Source organism: Salvelinus fontinalis, chromosome 8 (genome assembly GCF_029448725.1).
Source record: "Salvelinus fontinalis isolate EN_2023a chromosome 8, ASM2944872v1, whole genome shotgun sequence".
Lineage (NCBI taxonomy): Eukaryota > Metazoa > Chordata > Actinopteri > Salmoniformes > Salmonidae > Salvelinus > Salvelinus fontinalis.
In genome coordinates this window covers 20,440,186-20,460,457 of record NC_074672.1, presented here as the reverse complement: position 1 = coordinate 20,460,457, position 20,272 = coordinate 20,440,186, and the positions used below count along the sequence as shown (strand labels likewise).

The 20,272-nt window shown below is 43.2% G+C and overlaps 1 protein-coding gene across 4 annotated transcripts in view; it reads left to right on the top strand.

Moving 5' to 3' along the window:
* Positions 1 to 20,272, top strand: part of LOC129860840 (signal peptide, CUB and EGF-like domain-containing protein 3) — a 135,376-nt gene that overhangs the window by 6,323 nt on the left and 108,781 nt on the right. For all 4 annotated transcript variants that reach the window (XM_055931669.1, XM_055931672.1, XM_055931671.1 and 1 more), the window contains exon 2: positions 19,651 to 19,773. In XM_055931669.1, the coding sequence (XP_055787644.1) occupies positions 19,651 to 19,773 (123 nt within the window). The remainder of the gene's footprint in view (positions 1 to 19,650; positions 19,774 to 20,272) is intronic.

The following is a 20,272-nucleotide window of genomic DNA, read 5'->3' as shown; positions in this document are numbered from 1 at the left end:
AATGTGCTTTCCCCACTTGACTGCCTTTTACAGTATAGTGCCTGGTGTATAGTAATGAGAAAGTTTTCAGTATTCAGAGGTATAGATTGGCCTATTTATTCATAATGAATAAGTGAAGAGGTATGCATGCAACTAATTGAACACAATCTTATATTGAGTGATTCCAAATGAAACCAGGAAGGATTGTTGACATATATTTAACAGCTGTATCGAAAAGCATAATTGAGAAATAATTAATCAAAATTGGCATATTTATGACATTTTGGCCTTACCCAGGGCTCCTTTAACCTCTCTAGGCTAGGTGGAACGGTATAGCGTCCCACCTGACCAACATCCAGTGAAAGTGCAGGGCGCCAAATACAAACTACAGAATTGTAAATATTTAACATTTTTGAAAATACACATGCAATATGTCAAAATGAAGCTTAACTTCTTGTTAATCCAGCCGCGGTGTTAGATTTCAAAAAGGCTTTTCGGCGAAAGCAAACCATGCCATTATCTGAGGACAGCACCCCACCATACAAATGGATAACAATCATTTTCAACCAGGCAGGTGGCGGCACAAAAGTCAGAAATAACGATATAATTCATGCCTTACCTTTGAAGATCTTCTTCTGTAGGCAGTTTACTTTGGGCACGCTTTTCATCCGGATGTCAAAATACCGCCCCCTATCCCAAAGAAGTTTTAAGAGTCCTAAATGTTTAAAATGTAGGTACTACAAAGCTAAAATTGGTGCCATATGAGCATCACCATATGCTGTGTAATATGAGTAGAATGTTAATAAAAAATATTGATAATAATAAATAAATGGATGAATATTGATTTTTTTTTCAAATGAATATTCAAAAACAGATTTTTTTGATTTATCAAATTCTTCAATATATAGTTGAACATAATATACTCTACGGGCTTATCAAAGTTCCAGATTGAGATTATTGCTTTGTAGCACCGGCAGATGAAACGTTATGGAGTCTTAAAGGAGGCCTGGGTAAGGCCAAAATATCCTAAATAAGCCAACTTTAAAATATTATTTCTCAATTATACTTTTAGATTCAAATATATGTCAACAATCCTTCGTCCAAAGGAATGTGAAAATCCCCCAAATCATGGTATTTTTTGTCCTGTTTTCATATGGAATCACTTTTCTATGTTTATTGCCTATGGGGTTATTGTTTATAAGTTGCTGTTTGACAGATGTTCTAGAGGGGTATACTGTAGTCAGAGCATGGTAGAGATCCACATAGTCAGCCAGTTATCATGCATGCATGTTTACAGCCATGTGTAAAAGCTGGGTTGTCTGGTATAGGCCATTACCCAGAGCAGTACAGTAGCCCCAGCACTGGTCAGTCAGTCACTTTTATCCTGGCTACTGGAATTTAAAACCAATACATTTTATTTTTCCAACAGTGTGTCAAAGATTCAGAGTCAGGTCAAGGGAAATACTGTAAGGCATCCCTATTCTTTCTCTGTAACGGATCCACTCTTGGTTACTAAAGAGTTAATGTCCGAAGCGTTTGTGGCAAATTAATAGATCTGGCCTGGGTAGTGGGTCTGGCCGGGGTGTTGGGTCTGGCCTGGGTGATGGGTCTGGCCTGGGTGATGGGTCTGGCCGGGGTGATGGGTCTGGCCGGGGTGATGGGTCTGGCCGGGGTGTTGGGTCTGGCCTGGGTGATGGGTCTGGCCTTGGTGATGGGGAGTTTTATTAGTCTGATCCTCTGGGTAAAATATTTTGTTGTTGTGTTGAGTTCAAGAAAAACACAGGCTCTGTTTGCTTGAAGGTGTTTGTTACACTATAGATTGTTTAAAAAAAAACAATGCTTGGGGTAACCAGAGAAAACGGTTTTCCATTTGACAGTGCTGTCAGACACGGGTTGAATTATATTGCAGAATATGGTGCTCTGAAAAATAAATATGTATCTAATGTTATTTAGCTTTAATTTTTGAAAAGCCTTCTGGAGTCGATTTGGGGGTTTGACTGAAGTAGTGGTATTTCTGGCTCCTGCCTTAGTAACTAAGCATTGTTTTGACATGTCCGATTGAGTCTGCAGGTTTGGGTCGTCATGGGGCATTTAGAACCTGCCTAGGGGAAGCAATCAGTCTTTTTTTTACACGCCTCTTAACTCTGTCATGGCACCTTTTCTTCTCCCCTGGAGCAGAGAAACCTCTATATCAGCACCCAGCAGATAAACCCCACAGTGACCAGCGTTCCAGCACTCGTAGTCTCAATTAGATGGTCTTAATGCTGACAGAGGAGGTAGCCTCCACATGGACAGGATAGGAGGAGTGAATCTCCTCTTGAAACAGACTGAAATCTTGGACCAATGATGTCTCAAACTCTCAGAAAACCTACATGATATTTTACCTTTCATTTCCTACACACATAGACAAACACATGAAAACACCAACATTAACTGACAAGATTACACACAACACATACATGAAGACACACAAGTCCAAACAATGAGGCCAGACTCAGGCTGTTCCTCCAAACGCTCCCTGACTGAGACCCCTAGCTCTTAGAAGCCCATTTATTTATTGGGTCGTAATGTAAACAGTGTGCTCCAAATGAGGCTTGTAATATATTTCCTTTGCACTTTGGTGGGACGTCTGATAGCTCTCTCTCTCTCTCTCTCTCTCTCTCTCTCTCTCTCTCTCTCTCTCTCTCTCTCTCTCTCTCTCTCTCTCTCTCTCTCTCTCTCTCTCTCTCTCTCTCTCTCTCTCTCTCTCTCTCTCTCTCTCTCTCTCTTTCTCTCTCCCTCCCCCTATCTCTCTCTCTCTCTCTCTCTCTTTCTCTCTCTCTCTCTCACCCTCTCTCTATCACCCTCTCTCTCTCTCTTTATTTCTCTATCTCTCTGTACCCTTTGTTCTCTGTGCGGATGCGGAGGCGCTGCGTTCCCATTGGTTAGTGGGAGGATAAAGAGCAGAGTTGATGGTACACTGAACCCAACCCAAGCCACTCTACAACTCCCTCTCAAAGTGCTGAGAGCTCCAGCATGGATAGGGGAGAGCTTCCAAGGCACTGGAGGGCCGGCCTGTCCATCCACAGTTAGGAGCCGACAGCTGGGGCTGCTCTCAGATCATTAATCCCACCATTTGTTTTTCTGTTCCATGACTCACTGATTGGCAATGGTGTGATCCAGGACCAGAAGTAAGTGTCTGCTCTGTGGGATTGTCTGCTTTAGTTCTCTGTTCTCTCCACTGCTGAGGCTCAACATGGTTTGAGTGGAGAGGAGTGGAGAGGAGAAGAGAGCCTAGCTGCCATTGTCCCAGACCGTTCCTCCTCCTCCTCCTCCTCCTCACACCACTCCATCCTGAGACCCCTTTGGCCTGGCCTAATAATGCAACTGCGCCTCTTTTTGAGTTTTGGGGTCAGTGAGGGACGTCTGTAGACTGGTCTGTGATGGTCAGTCAGTCAGTGTTGTTGGATGGGGGTTGGGGGGGCAGAAAGAGCCTTGTTTACAGACTGCTTGTGTTTACATTCCTTGAGGCTAGAGCCAGCTTTGGGGACTGTTGTAAATGAAAGGAAATGCTCTTATTCTGCTTAGTAATGGAAAAACCCAACACATCAAGGACTGTTTAGAACAAAAAAAAACGAATTTATTTGGTGAGGTACATGGGGTTTAGCTGAAGCTTTTTGGGGCTGAAATGACCGGTGTGACGTCACTGATGAAACAGATACTTCCTTGGTGAGTAGTGCTGAGCGATTAACCAACATTTATTTTTGGGGGAGGTTATTAAACAACTAATTGACCAATGTCGGTTCAATTACTTGAATGTTTTTTGTGTGACCCCAACGCCGTTTCTCTAAAGAGAAATCAAATCATTCACTGGAGAAATCAACTCAAGAACTACGTGGGACGCTGTGCTGAAGGGAGTTGTAGTTTTCATTAAGCAAATATTCAACCTAGTTCAGTGCAGAAATGTTATAATTCCTCTCTCTAGCAAAGAGGGATACACTTTTACGCTTGCTACGTACAGTTAGATACACACAGACCGCATAGACCGCATGAGAGAGGAATGTACACAACACAATGTCGAGAGAGAGGGATGGAGACAGTTTGTGAAAGTATGCCGTATCTTCTTTGAAGAACTAGTAAAAGGATTTCGTCAGATAGCTCTGCAGCTAGTTAAATAGGATGACTAAAGAGAGAGCAATATGGGAAGTACCGAGATAACGTTGTCTGGCTGTTTGACTGCTACTGCCTGAGCAGAGATGAGATGATGACCTTAAGGAATTCAAAATAATAAAGTCCTATAAAAACTAAGTAATATACACAACTGAAATATTGTGATTTCATTGTAATGTCTATCCAATGTGGACCTGACAGAGACAATGGAATATTTTCAATATTTTGGTAATTGAATGTTCACTATTTTTGGCTTTGGAATTTCCATTAAAAAGCGCAAAAATTATTTTTACGTTATTATTTTATAATGTATTTAATGTTTAAAAAAATGATTGAAACCGTAATTGAAAACCGTGCTTTAAAAAAGATATATTAGCGAAACCAAACCGACCTAGAAAAGCACTAATCGCTCAGGACAATTGGTGAGAGGAGTCATAGGAAAAGCTGGGATCTTCTCAAATTGAGGATGATTGTAGAAAGGTATCCCAGAATGTTAACACTTGATATACACTGAGTGTACAAAACATTAGAAACACCTACTCTTTCCATGACATAGACTGACCAGGTGAAAGCTAGGATCTCTTATTGATGTCACCTGTTAAATCCACTTCAGTCAGTAAAGATGAAGGGGAGGAGACAGGTTAAAGAATGATTTTTGTGCCTTGAGACAATTGATCGATGGATTGTGTGTGTGCCATTCAGAGGGTGAATGGGCAAGACAAAGATTTAAGTGCCTTTGAACGGGGTATGGGGGTAGGTGCCAGGTGCACCGGTTTGAGTGTGTCAAGAACTGCAACATTGCTGGATTTTTCACGCTAAGCAGTTTCCCATGTGTATCAAAAAGGGTCCACCACCCAAAAGACATTCAGCCAACTTGACACAACTGTTGTAAGCATTGGAGTCAACATGGGCCAGCATCCCTGTGGAACGCTTTCGACCTCTTGTAGAGTCAATGCCCCAACGAATTGAGACTGTTCTAAGGCCAAAGGGGGTGCAACTCAATATTAGGAAAGTGTTCCTAATGTTTTGCCCACTCAGTGTATAAAACCTATAACTAGAAGTCTAGATGTGATGACATGCTTTTTGTTTGACTCCTATCCGGTAAGAGCATAGTCTTGTTAGGAGGTGCCAGACGTTGCACTACCAGACGTTAGGAGGTGCCAGACGTTTGGCAACCATTATCTTTCATATACTACTCTAAGATTGCCATTTTTCAATTTACCTTTGATTTTATCCTTAGTAGTTTGATGTGTGTTGGAGTTGTAGAAGGAGGAGCCAGATGGACTGTCTCCCATTGCAATTCTTTTTTTTAAATACATTTTTTAAAATAAATTTTATCCCCTTTTCTCTCCAATTTTCGTGGTATCTAATCGCTAGTAATTACTATCTTGTCTCATCGCTACAACTCCCGTACGGGCTCGGGAGAGACGAAGGTCAAAAGCCATGCGTCCTCCGAAGCACAACCCAACCAAGCCGCACTGCTTCTTTAACACAGCGCGCCTCCAACCCGGAAGCCAGCCGCACCAATGTGTCGGAGGAAACACCGTGCACCTGGCCCCCTTGGTTAGCACGCACTGCGCCCGGCCCGCCACAGGAGTCGCTGGAGCGCGATGAGACAAGGATATCCCTACCGGCAAAACCCTCCCTAACCCGGACGACGCTAGCCCAATTGTGCGTCGCCCCACGGGCCTCCCGGTCGCGGCCGGCTGCGACAGAGCCTGGGCGCGAACCCAGAGACTCTGGTGGCGCAGTTAGCACTGCGATGCAGTGCCCTAGACCACTGCGCCACCCGGGAGGCCTCCCATTGCAATTCTGTTTTTGTGAAACAGAGATATCTAATGAATGTAATATGTCAAAATTAACTATTGTTCTGTATAGTGTTTGTCTCTAATGACACTCTTATGATGCCATTAGAATAAGTATTTCACTCCTCTGCTTTTACCTCCTTGAGCTGTATATTTCAGATAAGAACTGCCATGCTCTACTCTGCATCTCACTCACACACAGAGAGCCATTCACTTTATGCCTCATAGTTTCACAGGAAGCAGCTAAAAATATCGGACTAACACTTCTGCTGTAATTGCTATGTTTCCCTCTTTATAGTAGGTGCTGTATCTTGCTAAAGCAGCCGCCAATGAATGTAATTGCTGTGTGCACAGGGGAGAGTGTCATGTCATTTAGCTCTGGCTGTATAAATAATAAGGTATATAACAGCACTAAGTACCACCCTCCTCGTATATAAAATGAAATGTTATAGAGCTAGAGGCCAAAAAACATAAAGAGTTGGTAAATTGAGTACATATCCCACAATCGAAGAAACGGTGCTTAAACCTTGTGAATGAATTACTTGTATCCTTCAAAAAGTTGGATGCATTGTTATCATGTATGCAAATGTAACAGTTTTGCTTCCGTCCCTCTCCTCGCCCCTACCTGGGCTCGAACCAGGGACCCTCTGCACACATCGACAACAGCCACCCTCGAAGCATCGTTACCCATCGCGCCACAAAAGCCTCGGCTCTTGCAGAGCAAGGGGAACAACTACTTCAGGTCTCAGAGCGATTGACATCACCGATTGAAACACTATTAGCGCGCACCACCGCTAACTAGCTAGCCATTTCACATTGGTTACACAAAATTCTAGGAAATATGTATGCGATATTTGTATTTATTTTTTATTTCACCTTTATTTAACCAGGTAGGCTAGTTGAGAACAAGTTCTCATTTACAACTGCGACCTGGCCAAGAAAAAGCAAAGCAGTGCTACACAAACAACAACACAGAGTTACACATGGAATAAACAAGCGTATAGTCAATAACACAATAGAAAAAAGAAAGTCTATGTACAGTGTGTGCAAATGGCATGAGGAGTTAAGACAATAAATAGGCCATAGTAGCGATGTAATTACAATTTAGCAAATTAACACTGGAGTGATAGATGTGCAGATGATGATGTGCAAGTAGAAATACTGGTGTGCAAAAGAGCTGCAAAGTAAATAAAAACAATATGGGGATGAGGTAGGTAGATTGGATGGGCTATTTACAGATGGGCTATGTACAGCTGCAGCGATCGGTTAGCTGCTCAGATAGCTAATGTTTAAAGTTAGTGAGGGAAATATAAGTCTCCAGCTTCAGCGATTTTTGCAATTCGTTCCAGTCATTGGCAGCAGAGAACTGGAAGGAAAGGCGGCCAAAGTAGGTGTTGGCTTTGGGGATGACCAGTGAGATATACCTGCTGGAGCGCGTGCTATGGGTGTGTGTTGTTATTGTGACCAGTAAGCTGAGATAAGGCGGAGCTTTACCTAGCAAAAACTTATAGATGACCTGGAGCCAGTGTGTCTGGCAATGAATATGTAGCGAGGGCCAGCCGACGAGAGCATACAGGTCACAGTGGTGGGTGGTGTATGGGGCTTTGGTGACAAAACGGATGCTACTGTGATAGACTGCATCCAGTTTGCAGAGTAGAGTGTTGGAGGCTATTTTGTAGATGACATCGCCGAAGTCGAAGATCTGTAGGATGGTCAGTTTTACGAGGGTATGTTTGGCAGCATGAGTGTAGGAGGCTTTGTTGCGAAATAGGAAGCCGATTCTAGATTTAATTTTGGATTGGAGATATTTATTATGAGTCTGGAAGGAGAGTTTACAGTCTAGGCAGACACCTAGGTATTTGTAGTTGTTCACATATTCTAAGTCGGAACCGTCCAGAGTAGTGATGCTAGTCGGGCGGGCGGGTGCGGGCAGCGAATTGTTGAAAAGCATGCATTTCGTTTTACTAGGATTGAAGAGCAGTTGGAGGCCATGGAAGGACTGTTGTATGGCATTGAAGCTCGTTTGGAGGTTTGTTAACACAGTGTCCAAAGAAGGGCCAGATGAATACAGAATGGTATCATCTGCATAGAGGTGGATCAGGGAATCACCCGCAGCAAGAGCGGCCCGAGAATTGAGTCGGCCCGAGAATTGAACCCTGTGGTACCCCCATAGAGACTGCCAGAGGTCCGGACAACAGGCCCTCAGATTTGACACACTGAACTCTGTCTGGGAAGTAGTTGGTGAACCAGGCGAGGCAGTCAGTTGAGAAACCAAGGCTGTTGAGTCTTCCGATAAGAATACAGTGATTGACAGAGTCAAAAGCCTTAGCCAGGTCGATGTAGACTGCTACACAGTACTGTCTTTTATCGATGGTGGTTATGATATCGTTTAGGACCTTGAGCGTGGCAGAAGTGCACCCGTGATTAGCTCGAAAACTGGATTGCACAGCGGAGAAGGTACGGTGGGATTCAAAATGGTCAGTGATCTGTTTATTGACTTGACTTTCGAAGACTTTAGAAAGGCAGGGCAGGATGGATATAGGTCTGTAACAGTTTGGGTTTAGAGTGTCACCCCCTTTGAAGAGGGGGATGACCGCGGCAGCTTTCCAATCTTTAGGGATTTCGAACGATACGAAAGAGAGGTTGAACAGACTGGTAATAGTAGAAGTAGAAAGTTAGAATGTTCTCTCAATGCCTCTCCAAGCACTGATGTCTCTAAGCAACACATGCTGAGCAAGGACATTATATCTATTCAGACTTTTAATGATCTTAGTTCTTCAGTAGAGAGGCACACATTAATGCACTCCCAGGCCTTATGAGAGCTATACTGTTCTAGTATAACATTTACATTTTAGTCATTTAGCAGACACTGTTATCCAGAGCAACAGCCAGGAGTAATTAGGGTTAAATGCCTTGCTCAAGGACATATCGACAGATTTTTCACCTAGTTGGACTCAATAATTCAAACCAGCAACCTTTTGTTTACGGGACCAATGCTCTTAACCAGTACCTGCAGCCCATAACATGAGCTTGAGTTGCCCTGCATGTCACAATATAAGATCCAAGTCATGAGTCAACATGCTGCCTTGTGAGCATCCTATTGGGGTTCATTCGGAATTTCTGAATTTAATTAAATTCAAACCATTAATTGAAATTAACATTTGAATTGGCCACACCCCACAGGAAGTAGAAGGAAAAAGGAAGTAGAATTGAATCCATACCAATTCAATGACATTCAACTGAGACAAATAACATTTGAGTCTCATTCCTTTGGCAAATATTTTGCCAAAAGCATCTGCCACCTTACACTAAAAAATACAGATACTATTTCAAATATTAGCTTGATTATAACTCAAAGATGTCAAACAGTATTTTGTTTGTATTTTTGTCATGAGATGTTAGGTTGTTCTGTGCCCTGAGTGTTTGATCTATTACATTCTGAGATATGTCTTTTTTTGTTTAATATTTAAGTGTTTGAATCATTAATCATTATACACATCCTAGATAATGATCTAACAATTTTTCCAGACCACTATACTTCATTGTTTTAGAAATTAGATTGTTGGTAACCATACATGATGACAAAATAAATATATGCATAATGATTTATGGAATAAATTATGCATTTGAATTTCAAAGAATTCCACTGAATTAAATTCTACAGTCTTTAGTTCAAATTTAATTCAAATTATACTTCTTACGTGTGTGGCCAATTCCATTCAAATTCAATATTTGAATTGGAATTTAAGACAAACTCTCAACTCAATAATTGATCCCAACCCTGCTACACAGCCTAATTTACTGTCTTCTGTGGACCCAGTAGAATTGTAGCTAGAGATGGGCACCTGTCCTACTGTTTGAAGTGAAACAAGGAGGAGAGCTCTACTGCCAGATGAGACCTGGCCAGGGGAGTACTCTTCTCTACTCTATTCTATGGTTACAGTTGGAAGATACTTCCTAAGCCAGATGTAGATTTTTTTTATTTTACCCTTATTTTACCAGGTAAGTTGACTGAGAACACATTCTCATTTACAGCAACGACCTGGGGAATAGTTACAGGGGAGAGGAGGGGGGATGAAGGAGCCAATTGTAAGCTGGGGAAGATTAGGTGACCGTGATGGTATGAAGGGCAGATTGGCAATTTAGCCAGGGCACCAGGGTTAACACCCCTACTCTTACAATAAGTGCCATGGGATCTTTAGTGACCACAGAAAGTCAGGACACCCATTTAACGTCCCATCCGAAAGACAGCACCCTACACAGGGCAATGTCCCCAATCACATCCCTGGGTCATTGGGCTATTTTATTTAGACCAGAGGAAAGGGGGCCTCCTACTGGCCGTCCAACAATACTTCCAGCAGCATCTGGTCTCCGATCCAGGACCAACCCTGCTTAGCTTCAGAAGCAAGCCATCAGTGGGATGCAGGGTGGTATGCTGCTGGTTAAGGATGAAAGAGGAAGAGGTGGGGTCTGGCAAATTTGCTCACATAATCTACCTACAGTACCAAAGAATGAGATTCTATTTCTATGGTACCTACTCACTCTCTGACTCGTCCAGGTCCCATGATTAGATTGTCACTGCATCTCTATTATAGAAAAGCTTACATTTGAAATCTTCATAAAAGCCCTTTTGCTGTTATTTGATTTTGGGCTCTTGGGGTTTGAGCTAACTTTGCACAACTTCCCACAGCCCATTGTCTTACGTCAGATTGTGCAACGAAACCTTCTGCTCTCATACAGCACTTACAATTATCTTACTTACAATTATCTTACCTGAAGATCCAAAGCGGATTCTATTTATAAAAGGTTTAAAAAAATAAAATCTACCTACAGAGGTGGTGATTTCAAATGTATCAGCAACTACCCCCTACACACAGTGCTAGGTGTTATTGACTGTGGTATACAAGATTTACTGTAACTGTCACTGAATAATAATTTTATAGTTGCTTCTACAGCTCTTATTTACAGTACATTTTGAACAATTTGTTTTGTTCTTTCTGTTCTGTTCCATTTTTTTTTTTACCATTCAGTAAGATCCATCTACAGTAGACTCTTGCTCCATGGTTGGTGGACCCAGCTAGGGAGGGTCCAGCCAGGTTTGAAGTTGGTGTCATTGTTTTTAGAAGACCAGGATCAAGTCAGTGGTCATGATTCCTAAACATTTAGAGTGTGTGAAGGATGAGTGTAAATAGCCCAAATGGAAGCAGTTGATATTTTTATTCACAACTTTTAAAAGCTTTGCCGGACGTCAAACAGTGTATCCCTTCATTAGCTGGGGAGGATTTGGGTGGAGGCGGGGGAGGATGCTAAAATTTGCACTAATGTTAACGTCTGCATTTCATCAAACCCTTTTTTGGACCACCAGTCTCCTGCCCTAGTCGGCCTAATAACCCATGAGACGTGCACTGTGTGCTGTGAGCTGCTGTGTGCTGTGAGGGGCTATGACATTCTGCCATGGCTCACACTCACACACCCTCCCCTCCTCTTCACCCTCCACTTCTGCTGCCTAGCTCCATGAAGGAAGGCAAGACTAGCAGCTCTTTTTAGACCTGACCCCTGCTTCTTCTCCTCCTCTCTCATCGATGGTCAAGGGTCAACTGCTAGTGCAGCTCAGAGGTCGTGTTGATGTACTGATGGTGTTGGCCCCCGAAGTTCCATCAATATAGCCACTGATATTGTTTTGTTGTTGTTGTTAAGAGCGATGATGGACTGGCCATCCTGTGTAAGTTTATTTCAAACTATTATGACGCTTAGTCTATTACTGTATGACTCTAAAATGATCTGCATTCTTGTCTGGATTTGGGATTACTCATTTCTGTCTCAGACTCTTGACATTCCTGTTGGACTGATAAAAATCTATTTCGTTTTGCATTGATGAGCCAAAACAACCCCGGCCTGGCCTCATCACTGTTCTGTTAGTCTTAGTCCAGTGGTATTCAAAATTTTTCCACTGGGACCCAATTTATTCCACTAGAATTTCTGGGGAACCCATTTTTTTCTCAATAAATTCTTCCCACCCCAACTCTAATGACACAACCTTAAAATTGGTCAATTTAGATTTTTACATCTACAAATAACCTTAAATTCATTACATTTTCTTCTTTTATCAAGGTGAAAAGACACCAATAAATATATTTACTCAATAAAATTGTATTTTTCTAATGATCTTTATCAAAAACATTTGTATATATTGTCCCATACAATAATCTGTTGTCACGGTTTCCTGTTTGGGCGGTGTTCGGCGGTCGGCGTCGCCGGTCTACTAGCCATCACCGATCCATTTTTCCTTTTCTGTTTGTTTTGTCTTTGGTTCTTTCACACCTGCTTTCATTTGCCTTAATTTCTGTGTGTATAATTAACCCTGTTGCCTGCCTAGGTTTGTGCGTGATTATTTATTGTGATGTTGCTCGTTTAGGTTGTGCCCATTTTGTTTCACGTATTATACTGAGTGTGTATAAATTTAGGAGCTTTGTTTGTTCCTCCTTTCGTGAGTAACGGGTTTCTCTGTTGTCAAGGGCGTTTGATTTTGGTATTGTGCCTTACCTGTAGTTGGTGGACTTGCCCATTAAATTTACGCTTCTCGGACATCTCTGCTCTCCTGCGCCTGACTCCTTCACCTACCTCTAAACGCAATCTTGTCACATCTGTACTCTTTTTGTTCTGAAATGTTGTATTATTATTTTTAAAAACAACCCCGCTGCAGTTCCGGGTCGCGACCCCGACTTTGAATAACACTGCCTTAGTCCTAGCATGTTCTGGTCTACTCTATAGGGTGTCCCAGCGTTATTCACTCTATTTCTGTGGTAGGAGGAGGAAGGGGGATGGGCCGGGACAGGGCAGGGGGCGGTCTGGGGGGGTTGAGCAAACAGTGAGGGTCTCAACACACAAAGTAAACATTGCCCTGTGTTTGAACTGTACACCTTGGGTCCAGCAAGTCTCTCACACACTCATTCTCCCCTCAGCCCTATTCCCGACCGGCCCAGCTAAATACACCGCTTATCCCTCGACTTGCCCATAAATTAAAGGGAAAAAGTACCCCCCCCCCCCCGCTGAAAAAATCTGCATAGACCAGCATAGGCTATTCATGCTGGTCACCAGTGCTCGTTTTGCTGGTGACTAGCCTTTCGCTGTGTTTTTGCTGGTGACTAGCCTTTGCTGTGTTTTTGCTGGTGACCAGCCTTTCGCTGTGTTTTTGCTGGTGACCAGCCTTTCGCTGTGTTTTTGCTTGTGACCAGCCTTTGCTGTGTTTTTGCTGGTGACCAGCCTTTCACTGTGTTTTTGCTGGTGACCAGCCTTTGCTGTGTTTTCGCTGGTGACCAGCCTTTGCTGTGTTTTTGCTGGTGACCAGCCTTTGCGATGTTTTTGCTGGTGACCAGCCTTTGCGATGTTTTTGCTGGTGACCAGCCTTTGCTGTGTTTTTGCTGGTGACTAGCCTTTGCGATGTTTTTGCTGGTGACCAGCCTTCGCTGTGTTTTTGCTGGTGACCAGCCTTTGCTGTGTTTTTGCTGGTGACCAGCCTTTGCGATGTTTTTGCTGGTGACCAGCCTTTGCTGTGTTTTTGCTGGTGACCAGCCTTTCGCTGTGTTTTTGCTGGTGACCAGCCTTTCGCTGTGTTTTTGCTTGTGACCAGCCTTTGCTGTGTTTTTGCTGGTGACCAGCCTTTCGCTGTGTTTTTGCTGGTGACCAGCCTTTGCTGTGTTTTCGCTGGTGACCAGCCTTTGCGATGTTTTTGCTGGTGACCAGCCTTTCGCTGTGTTTTCGCTGGTGACCAGCCTTTCGCTGTGATTTCGCTGGTGACTAGCCTTTCGCTGTGTTTTTGCTGGTGACTAGCCTTTCGCTGTGTTTTCGCTGGTGACTAGCCTTTCGCTGTGTTTTTGCTGGTGACCAGCCTTTGCGATGTTTTTGCTGGTGACCAGCCTTCGCTGTGTTTTTGCTGGTGACCAGCCTTCGCTGTGTTTTTGCTGGTGGCCAGCCTTTGCGATGTTTTTGCTGGTGACCAGCCTTTCGCTGTGTTTTTGCTGGTGACTAGCCTTTCGCTGTGTTTTTGCTGGTGACTAGCCTTTCGCTGTGTTTTCGCTGGTGACTAGCTTTTCGCTGTGTTTTTGCTGGTGACCAGCCTTTGCGATGTTTTTGCTGGTGACCAGCCTTTGCGATGTTTTTGCTGGTGACCAGCCTTCGCTGTGTTTTTGCTGGTGACCAGCCTTCGCTGTGTTTTTGCTGGTGGCCAGCCTTTGCGATGTTTTTGCTGGTGACCAGCCTTTGCTGTGTTTTTGCTGGTGACTAGCCTTTGCGGTGTTTTTGCTGGTGACCAGCCTTCGCTGTGTTTTTGCTGGTGACCAGCCTTTGCTGTGTTTTTGCTGGTGACCAGCCTTTGCGATGTTTTTGCTGGTGACCAGCCTTTGCTGTGTTTTTGCTGGTGACCAGCCTTTCGCTGTGTTTTTGCTGGTGACCAGCCTTTCGCTGTGTTTTTGCTTGTGACCAGCCTTTGCTGTGTTTTTGCTGGTGACCAGCCTTTCGCTGTGTTTTTGCTGGTGACCAGCCTTTGCTGTGTTTTCGCTGGTGACCAGCCTTTGCGATGTTTTTGCTGGTGACCAGCCTTTCGCTGTGTTTTCGCTGGTGACTAGCTTTTCGCTGTGTTTTTGCTGGTGACCAGCCTTTGCGATGTTTTTGCTGGTGACCAGCCTTCGCTGTGTTTTTGCTGGTGACCAGCCTTCGCTGTGTTTTTGCTGGTGACCAGCCTTCGCTGTGTTTTTGCTGGTGGCCAGCCTTTGCGATGTTTTTGCTGGTGACCAGCCTTTGCTGTGTTTTTGCTGGTGACTAGCCTTTGCGGTGTTTTTGCTGGTGACCAGCCTTCGCTGTGTTTTTGCTGGTGACCAGCCTTTGCTGTGTTTTTGCTGGTGACCAGCCTTTCGCTGTGTTTTTGCTGGTGACCAGCCTTTGCTGTGTTTTCGCTGGTGACCAGCCTTTGCGATGTTTTTGCTGGTGACCAGCCTTTCGCTGTGTTTTCGCTGGTGACTAGCTTTTCGCTGTGTTTTTGCTGGTGACCAGCCTTTGCGATGTTTTTGCTGGTGACCAGCCTTTCGCTGTGTTTTTGCTTGTGACCAGCCTTTGCTGTGTTTTTGCTGGTGACCAGCCTTTTGCTGTGTTTTTGCTGGTGACCAGCCTTTGCTGTGTTTTCGCTGGTGACCAGCCTTTGCGATGTTTTTGCTGGTGACCAGCCTTTCGCTGTGTTTTCGCTGGTGACCAGCCTTTCGCTGTGTTTTCGCTGGTGACTAGCCTTTCGCTGTGTTTTTGCTGGTGACTAGCCTTTCGCTGTGTTTTCGCTGGTGACCAGCCTTTCGCTGTGTTTTTGCTGGTGACCAGCCTTTGCGGTGTTTTTGCTGGTGACCAGCCTTCGCTGTGTTTTTGCTGGTGACCAGCCTTCGCTGTGTTTTTGCTGGTGGCCAGCCTTCGGTGTATTTTGAACAATGGTGACCAGCCTTTTGCTCTGTGCAGGGGGGGCGCGGGATGTTCCCCAATGCTGGAAGGCGGGCCTCGAGTGAAAAAGTTTGGGAACCCCTGAGCTAGACCATGCTGGTCAGGCCAGCTTGACCATCATCCGACCAGCACTATATCTTCTCTCAATATCACAAAAAAATCTTTGACTTATATCTGAGTACTATGATGCTGATGGAACCACATTTGTCTGCAGGTCTTTGTTAAACCAAGGTACTAATCAACTGAATTATATAAATGAGCTATCCCCCTCCGGAACTTTAGATAAGACTAGATCATGCACTGTCACAGCGTCTTACAGGCTGACGATAGCAAAACCCTGGAGACACAGCAGCTCTTTTCGATTTGGGTTTGATAAACCAGGGCTTAGTGCATGACATGCTCTTATTTCACTTAATGTGGTATTAAGAGCAGCCAACTGTCCCGGCCCAGTTATGAAGGCAAGAGACTTTGAATGATGTGCCCCATTACAGGGCTACTACTCAGACAAAGTGCACTGACCTACTTCTCCCTAGGACATCCAACCGTGGGTTCAACCAAAGCATTGAGCAGAAAGGGTAACTAGCGTACATACAGTATGTAATTCTGGGCTCCTAAACTCTAAACTTCATGTCTAAATGCACAGAACTACAGCAACGTTTTGTTGTTTTGACTTTGTTTATTCATCCCTGTCTCAAATCACGGCATTCAACCTCTGCTGCCTAAACTTGTTCCCAACAACTTTGATACATCAGTGCCAAAGCAAAAAAGCCACATACACGTACAGCCTGAAAAAGCAAAGCTTTTCATGTGTTGCATGAGTCAATTAGGAGGGCAGCGTTACTGAACACATTCAGCAACTTTGTTTCTGAAGTGACCAGAGGAATGTCCTCGGGACTGTACCGTAGGACCTAGTGATTCTGACATGTTTATTTTCACGGCAAAGGCCTTTTTTATTTGTAACAGATCCAGCATATTTTCAGCTTTTGTTGTGCATGTGTTGGAGGGAAGGCACCCAATTCCCCAGACGGGTGCCTTTTTATTTAAACCACCAACCCGGCATCTGACGTGTTCTTTTTACATGGCCAAGATTCTATTTTGTTCAAAGAGCAACTTTATTGAACTACTCCTGAAGTTTGAGTGAGTGACTAACTGGCCGTCTTTGTGAGCCGTTTAAAAAAATTATGTTTCTGTAAACGGGAGATGAACTCAAGAGATTAAAAAAATAAATCTCTTACTCAATTTAATATTTTTGTTCCCTGACCTAAACTGACAGCTCATGAAAAGATCTTGATTAAGCTCTTCTCAAAGTTCAGAATTATTTCTTAAAGACAACGTGTTGGCATAATTACCCACTTTCTCCTCTATTGTTTGGCTAATGAGGGGACACAAATTGCTGTCGTCTTCAAGAACACTCAGCACCAGCAGAGTTGTGCTCGGTCTATGCTAGTTAGAAATGAATTAGTTATAGGGGTTTATCAAACTGAAAGCACTCTCCTATATAATGCTTTATAATTGTAGCATATCATGTGCATTGCAGAGATGTTGAAGTTGGAGAGCCTTGTTCTTACACTGCGAACACTGAGCTTTGCTCTGTTCTTTAGTGTTAACGAGAGGGAGGTTCAGTGTTAGTGAATGTTGTTGTCCAGATCTGGGGAAATATACAAGGCTGTATAAAGTATGGCAGTGCTTGTTGAAATGTTGAGCTTGGCTCCAGCCAATGTAGTCAAAAGATTAGTTTGTGTAGGCTTGGCTTAAAAGTTAGTTCCTTACATACTCTTGTGCGTTGTGAGTGAAGTGCTTGCTTGTGATGGTTGGGTCTGCTGTTACATTTACAGTTGAGGAGGTTGATCTCTGCTGCCACTGGCAGTAAGATTGGCGATACAAGAACAAATAGAACATTGAGAACAGTGCCACTGCTCAGTGAAGTTGTGTTCTAGATTTTGATAGTATAATACAACCATTATTATGGTTTATAAAGTCAAAGAAACAGGAGAAGGTGGGAAAATACCTATTCTTTTTTCCAGGAACACAATTGAATCATTTGCAGGTCATAGAGATCATAATTAAACTGCACTGTCTTTTTTGAAGTCTATTTGAAGAGGTTTTTGTTTTAGTGATTTACTATGTCTGTTACCAACAGTGAGATTTGTTGAGGGAATATGTTATATTGTCAACAGCTCAGAGATGCAAATCAAGCATGATATATTGAATACAGTGAGAAATCTTGGTGCTACACTCTGTCCTCTCTAGTACTGTAGTATAAATCGAATAGAATCACTTCAGACATACACAAAAACATACTCAGAAATGGTTGAACATAAAATAAATGCTTGATTTTTCAAAGCATAATACCACAGTTTATCTTGTGTCAAGTGTTGTATTGCATCTTGTCTGAGTCGTAACTAGATATTTTTTACAACAATGTTTCTGTGAAAGGCAATATTTAGCAGTAAAACCAAGTGCACCTTTTCCAGACAGTTAATTGTAAATGATCTGGAGTTGATGACCCGGATAGGAGCATTAATGTAGGCTAAAGTGGACATGTGAGATTCTTTAGTTTTAGTTTTTAACGAATATTAATCACCATAGAGCCTTAGAATCATTAAACCTGACTAAAAGATTAATCTGTTTTTATGTGGAATGTTGCTTGCTCGACTATCAAAGGAACGTTGTCCTATTCATCCTTGAGGATAATCAGTGAGGAGAAAAGATCCAGCTTGTGTTTCTATCCCTGAGGATTCCCATTGTTACCACTTCATATAAATCAATATGGAGAAATTAACTACTTTGAGCCTTTGGGACTTCTGGTATTGCAAATGCTTGTGTGAGACTGAGAAAAGTAATCTACTAAACTCCTGTAGTCAACATGGCTTGGGATGGTGACAGATTTACAGATTGCGCAATATAAATTGAAAGGTAATTCCCGATTGAGCTGACATATGCAGCGTCTACCATGAATGCAGTCTCCGCTGACGCGGGAGCCTTTAAATTTCAATATGTAACGCTGAACTTCTGCGATACAATTTTAAATAGAGCCAGATGAAAACATGATTTTCTAATTCAAACTCAAAAGGTCAAACGTGTGTGTAGTTGGCCCTACATACTTCCCTTGGACAGGAAAAAAGAAAAGCTTCTCCAAGGATTATTGAGACCTGACCTCTCCAAAGAACAGCATGGGTTTTTAATGTCGTTGTCCTCTCTGGTCAGGTCCATGGAAGTGATGGCCTATGGCTCCCAAGGTAGATGCTGAACTAACAGGTCTCAGATTGCAGGCCGTGTACCCCTGGGATCAGTCCTCCGGGCCCCTGCAGAGAGAGGACTTGTGATAAGGGTCGATATTGGAAGCTGTGTAAACCTTGTTAAGCTTTTCACCCTGCCAGTAATACCCCCTGCGGGTAATCCCAAACACCTGGGCTGGTTAACCGGGATCAGGTGGGATTAGAGAGGAGGGGACCATAGAACCCACTCTGCCCCCACTTCACTCCCCAGTTCCCTGTTTTAATCAAGCCCATCATTTCACTTTTATGCAAATATTTTATCAAAGATTGGGATTTTTACATGATCCTTTATTCAGAAAATATTGAAATTGATCTCAAACTAATATCCTATTTTTCCTGAGTTTATATGATTTCCTGATCACATCCCTGATTATACATTTTTGGACTTCATCCTTCCCTCTAACTCTGGTCCATGACCATGGTAGAGGGCTATCTATCCTACCATCCCGATGAAAACATTGACTTTTTACTCCATTTCTTGACCTGTGTATCAGAGGTACAAATTGTCCAAGCCAGCAGGCAGTCAAACAGAGGTTCATCACAGGTCAATCAATGATAGACTGTTTATTTACACGTTATAGTAATTACTCAACTGCTTGTTTATTGTTATGAAGCAATCGGTTCTTCAAAAACGCACGAATGAACTGTTTATTTGTACAAGGGTTTCCGAGAACTATTAAGCTGTCAAACATAGCACAGTGTAGCAGGGTTTATTGAGCTGAGTCGTTTTGTCTTTATCAAGTGTGACTGCTTGTATTCTCGTGGTGGCCTGTCTGTCTGACCAGGTACTTTACAGGGGTTGTGTATCCACAGTGAACATCCTATAGTGAACACCTTGTCAGATTGATGATTGACCCTCCTCCCCTAATGTACAGTGCATTAGCCACTTGGGGATATTAAACATTGTTTGTAGTTATTGTCCTTAGATGTCACTGTTCCCTCCATCTCTCCCTCTCTGTCAGATGTGGACGAGTGTGCAGAGCAAATTGACAACTGCAGCATCGATGCCATCTGCCAGAATACACTCAAGTCATACAAATGTATCTGCAAGTCAGGCTACAAGGGGGATGGCAAGCACTGCGAAGGTAAGGTGTCAGAGACACACACACACACACACACACACACACACACACACACACACACACACACACACACACACTTGTATGCTTTACATGTCTTATTGGCTTTAAAACTTTAAAGCTGGAATCCTTCATGGGGAAACTGCTTCTTCCATTTGGGATATTACAAAAACAAAGAAGCTAATGCAAACAACCAACACGGTTTTCCCCTCTGACATCATTGCATCTCCCAATAGAACAGCAGAATATGTAGTGCAATTTATTTTACCACACTGCTTGAAGCACCTCATCTCTGTTTCGTCAACAACACAAAAACAATAACAAAGGTGCTGGGGGCGGACAGTGGCACTTTTTTCCCTAATGTAGATTCCACCTTTAAATCCCGTACTCGCCTGAAGAGAGAGGGTCGAGATGTTGCTTAGGACAGAGAGAAAAAGACAGGTGCAGCCGACTGCTCTTTTGTGTCCAATATTAAATGAAGCTGTACATTTCGTGCACATGTTAG